The following is a 5,040-nucleotide window of genomic DNA, read 5'->3' as shown; positions in this document are numbered from 1 at the left end:
ACCGTGTATTTACATGTCCACGGTTTAATAGTATTGTTGATTTTCTATCTATACTTCCAGTCAGGGGTTTATTTCTTTTGTTTCTATATGCAGTTAAAGCAAGATGCTATCACGTTAGCTCGTAGCTAAAGCATTTCGCCGATGTATTGTCGTGGAGATAAAAGGCACTGAATGTCCATTTCGCGTTCTCGACTCTCATTTTCAAGAGGATATTGTTACGTCGGCTCCGTGTCTGTATTAATAGTAACTCTGCAGTACTTTAATAAAGTGTATTTCGGCTAAGAACCTTTTCCAGTGGTCCTTGAAAAAGAGCACAAGTTACCACATATTTTTGGCGACGAGGTGAACTGGTTTTTTTTTTTTTTTCGTGTGTCTCCGGTTTGTTGTTTTGTAAGCTAAGCTAAGTGTGCTAAGTAAGCTAGGCGGCCGTGCGTGACCGACGGCGCCGAGGAAAAACACAGAGGAGAGACGCAGTTCGCAGCAGTGAAGCAGAACGGAGGACGGCAGTGTGTGTCGGCGGCTGCAGAGGAGCAGCTTGAAGAGGAAATAAAAAAGGCACCCGGAGCTACAGAAGAGCTGCGTGGAGAGGGAGCCTCAAGCTAGGATGGCTACATATGGGACTGTCGGTGAATTTGTGGAGGGACACGAGGACTGGACGGAGTATGAAGAAAGGTTGGGACACTTTTTCTCTGCTAATGGGATTACAGAAGAGGATAAAAAGCGCTCTATTCTCCTGAGTGCGTGTGGAGCAAAGACTTATAAGTTGATAAGGAACTTGGCCACACCGCGGAAACCGGGAGAGATCCCATATGATGATCTTGTCACGCTCGTGGGAAACCACCACAATCCAAAACCTTCTGTGATAGTCCAAAGATTCAAGTTTCACAGCTACTTCAGGAGGCAAGGTCAGTCTGTGGCTAACTTTGTAGCCGAGTTACGGCAGCTGTCAGAACATTGTGATTTCGGGGCAGTGTTAGATGATATGCTACGTGACAGATTAGTGTGCGGCATTAATAATGACGCCACACAACGCCGCCTGCTGGGGGAAACTCCACCACTGACGTTCAAGAAAGCTCTGGAAATCTCCCAAGGCATGGAGATGGCTGCTAATAATGCCAAGGATATCCAGAAAGGACATGGAGGAGCACAAACAGCAGCAGTGCACCATGTCAGGAGAGAGACTGGTAAGCATGAAAGAAAAGTGGAGTGTTTTCGTTGTGGAGGGGGACACTATGCAAATGACTGTAAATTTAAAGACGTTGTTTGTCATGCTTGTAACAAAAAGGGACATTTAGCCAAAAAGTGCAGAAGCTCAAAGGGGAAGGGCAAGCCGGGGCTGGGAAAAATGCAGCAGGCTCAGGCAGCCACACATCACCTAGATGAAGAAGATAAAGAGGCTGTGTGTTCTTTTAACATGTTTGGTGTGGAAACGGATGAAGAACCACCTGAGCCTTACTATGCAACAGTCACTGTAGGAGGGCAGGACATTAAGTTTGAGATTGATTCAGGAGCTACAGCCTCCGTTATCAGTGAAGACACTTACAGGAGGACGTGGGGGTTTAACCAGCCTCCCATCCGCCCATCAAAGCTCAAACTTAGGACCTATACAGGGCAGCCCATTCCTCATTTGGGAGTGGTTTATGTGGACATTTTAGCAGAGGGTCAAAAAGCTAAAGGCAGGCTGGTGATCGCTAAAGGCAGAGGGCCCAGTCTTTTGGGCCGCGATGTGCTTAGAAAAATCCGACTCAACTGGCATGAAATAAAATATGCAAGCACAACAGAGGTCACTCTGCAGCGATACAGTGATGTGTTCAAGGATGAGCTGGGAACACTTAAGGGCATGACAGTAAAGCTCCATGTTGACCCTGAAGCCACACCTAGGTTTTTCAAGCCCAGAGCAGTGCCCTATGCCATGAAAGGCAAAGTTGAAGAGGAACTGGAACGATTACAGAAGCTGGGCATCATCAAGCCCGTCCAGTTTTCAAGGTGGGCAGCACCCATTGTTCCAGTGTTAAAGGAGGACAAAACTGCACGGATATGCGGGGACTACAAAGTCACAGTGAATCAGGTCTCTAAGCTGGAGGAGTATCCATTGCCACGCATAGACGACCTGTTTGCGACCCTGGCAGGGGGTAAGCTGTTCACAAAGCTGGACATGAGCCAGGCCTACCAACAGCTACTGCTCGACGAGGATTCAAAAGAGTACGTCACGATCAACACACACAAAGGTTTATTCAAATACAATCGCCTGGTGTTTGGAGTGGCATCCAGTCCTGCCATTTTCCAAAGAACAATGGACACTCTGCTGCAGGGGATTCCGCATGTAGCAGTGTACTTAGATGATATTTTGGTCACAGGGGCCACGGAGGTGGAGCATCTGGCTAACTTGGAAGAGGTGCTGAAGAGACTCTCAGAAGCAGGGCTGCGATTAAAGCGCAGCAAATGTGTGTTTCTAGCACCAAGTGTGACCTATCTGGGACACAGGATCACAGCACAGGGACTCTGCCCAGTGGAAGACAAAGTGAGAGCTATTAAGGAAGCTCCAAACCCCAAATGCATCACTGAACTCAGATCGTTCTTAGGCATGGTGAACTATTATGGCAAGTTTCTGCCCGACCTCTCAAAAGTTTTGGCCCCACTGTACAAGTTGCTTCACAATGACACGAAATGGCAGTGGTGTGAGGAGCAGGAGGCAGCTTTCAAGGAAGTGAAAGAGCTCCTCCATTCAGCAACGCTCCTGGTTCACTATGACCCGGATAAACAGATAACACTTTCATGCGACGCCTCGCCCTATGGAGTCGGGGCAGTTCTTTCGCATGTAATGGAGGACGGATCAGAGAAGCCGGTTGGCTTTGCTTCACGTACCCTGACAAAAGCGGAGCAGGGATACTCACAGCTAGACAAAGAAGGTCTGGCCATCGTGTTCGCTGTCAAGCGCTTTCATCAGTATCTCTATGGTCGCGCATTCAAGATCTACACAGACCATAAGCCACTGATGAGCCTGTTCAGTGAGACCAAATGTATCCCACCGCTGGCCTCAGCCAGGATACAACGTTGGGCGCTCACACTGTCAGCCTACCAGTACGCCATAGAGTACAGAGCAGGTAAGGATAACGCAAATGCCGATGCACTGAGTCGGCTGCCTTTACCTGACACGCCTGCTGTTACTTATGTGCCTCCAGAGACTGTTTTCTCACTGGAAAAGCTGGAAGAGACACCTGTGAAAGCATCCCGGATCAAACAGTGGACAGAGAGGGACCCAGTCATGTCCCAAGTAAAAACTTTCCTTTTACAAGGCTGGCCCAGTGTGATAGAAGGAGAGGAGTTGAGGCCTTATACTAAACGTAAAACTGAACTGAGTCTGCAAGATGGCTGCATCTTTTGGGGTGCGAGGGTCATTGTACCTCCCCCAGGCCGTTCACAGATTGTGGAGGAAATACATGAGACTCATCCAGGTGCATCGCGGATGAAAAGCCTCGCAAGATCCTATGTCTGGTGGCCAGGACTGGATAAGGATCTGGAGGACAAAGTGAAAGGATGCACGCAGTGTCAGATTAATCAGAACATGCCTCCACCTGCTCCTTTGCACCCATGGGAGTGGCCAGACCGTCCCTGGTCTAGGCTACATATGGACTTTGCGGGCCCTTTTAAGGGGCAGATGTTTCTCCTAATGGTGGATGCGCATTCTAAATGGATTGAGGCCCACATCATGAGCAACATCACAGCCCCCACAACCATCGACAAACTCAGGCAAGTGTTTGCAGTACACGGCTTGCCTGACACACTAGTCACTGATAATGGTCCGACTTTCACCAGCGAGTTGTTCAGTGAGTTCATGCAACAGAACGGCATTCATCACATAAGAACAGCTCCTTTCCACCCAGCCTCAAATGGACTGGCGGAGCGGGCTGTTCAGACAGTGAAGGAGGGCCTGAAGCGAATGACAGGTGACTCACTCAGCACTCAGCTTTCACGATTCCTGTTTAAATACCGCCTCACGCCACAGACTACAACGGGGCGCACGCCAGCAGAGATGCTGATGGGGCGTCGGCCCAAGTCAAGACTGGACCTGCTGCGTCCGGACATGAAGGCAAAAGTGCAGGGAAAGCAGGAAAAACAGAAAGAAAGACATGATCAACATGCACGTGAGAGACAGTTGAAACCAGATGACTGTGTCTATGTGAGAAACTTCAGCAGCAACAACAACCAGCAGTGGCTACCTGGGATTATTCTCAAGAGGAGTGGGCCAGTTTCCTACGTTGTTAAGCTGACTGATGGACGTATCTTCCGCAGACATCAGGACCATGTGCGCCTGCGGCAGGATACAGGCTCAGAGACAGACAGTTCCACTGAGTTTCCAGGGGCTGGACCAACAGCAGTAGGGGTGGGTTCGCCAGAGTCTGAGACAAGGACAGAGGCTTCTGTTTCCTCTGGAGAGGATGGACACTCTCACACTGACATCCAGACCTCTCCCAGTCTCCCTACACCAGATCCACCGAAGTCACCCACACCAGCGGTGTCTGCTGGGTCACCAGAGGTAGTGCGAAGGTCGCATCGCACTCGCAAACCTCCAGACAGACTGAATGTGTGACTGAAAGTTTAAATCTGCCATGTTTTCATGTTTTCAGGTTTATATTGCTAAACAGTTGCTGAGACAGTACTTTAAGTTTATGTGCACGCTGTGTGTACGAGACAGTGTATGTGCACGCTGTGTGTACGAGACAGCGTATGTACACGCTGTGTGTACGAGACAGTGTATGTGCACGCTGTGTGTACGAGACAGTGTATGTACACGCTGTGTGTACGAGACAGTGTATGTGCACGCTGTGTGTACGAGACAGTGTATGTGCACGCTGTGTGTACGAGACAGCGTATGTGCACGCTGTGTGTACGAGACAGTGTATGTGCACGCTGTGTGTACGAGACAGTGTATGTGCACGCTGTGTGTACGAGACAGTGTATGTTCACGCTGTGTGTACGAGACAGTGTATGTGCACGCTGTGTGTACGAGACAGCGTATGTGCACGCTGTGTGTACGAG

General features: G+C 49.5%; 1 protein-coding gene across 1 annotated transcript; it reads left to right on the top strand.

Annotated features, from left to right (window-relative positions):
- Positions 1-374: 374 nt before the first annotated feature.
- On the top strand, positions 375-4,591 carry LOC133645719 (uncharacterized protein K02A2.6-like). The gene is made up of 2 exons (XM_062040604.1): positions 375-3,104; positions 3,183-4,591. The coding sequence occupies exons 1-2, from the start codon at positions 605-607 to the stop codon at positions 4,589-4,591; spliced, it is 3,909 nt and encodes a 1,302-aa protein (XP_061896588.1). The 5' UTR covers positions 375-604.
- The last annotated feature ends 449 nt before the right edge of the window (positions 4,592-5,040 follow it).

Source organism: Entelurus aequoreus, linkage group LG01 (genome assembly GCF_033978785.1).
Source record: "Entelurus aequoreus isolate RoL-2023_Sb linkage group LG01, RoL_Eaeq_v1.1, whole genome shotgun sequence".
Taxonomy (NCBI): Eukaryota; Metazoa; Chordata; class Actinopteri; order Syngnathiformes; family Syngnathidae; genus Entelurus; species Entelurus aequoreus.
Note: the sequence above shows the minus strand (reverse complement) of the source record. Positions and strands in the feature narration are given on the sequence as shown.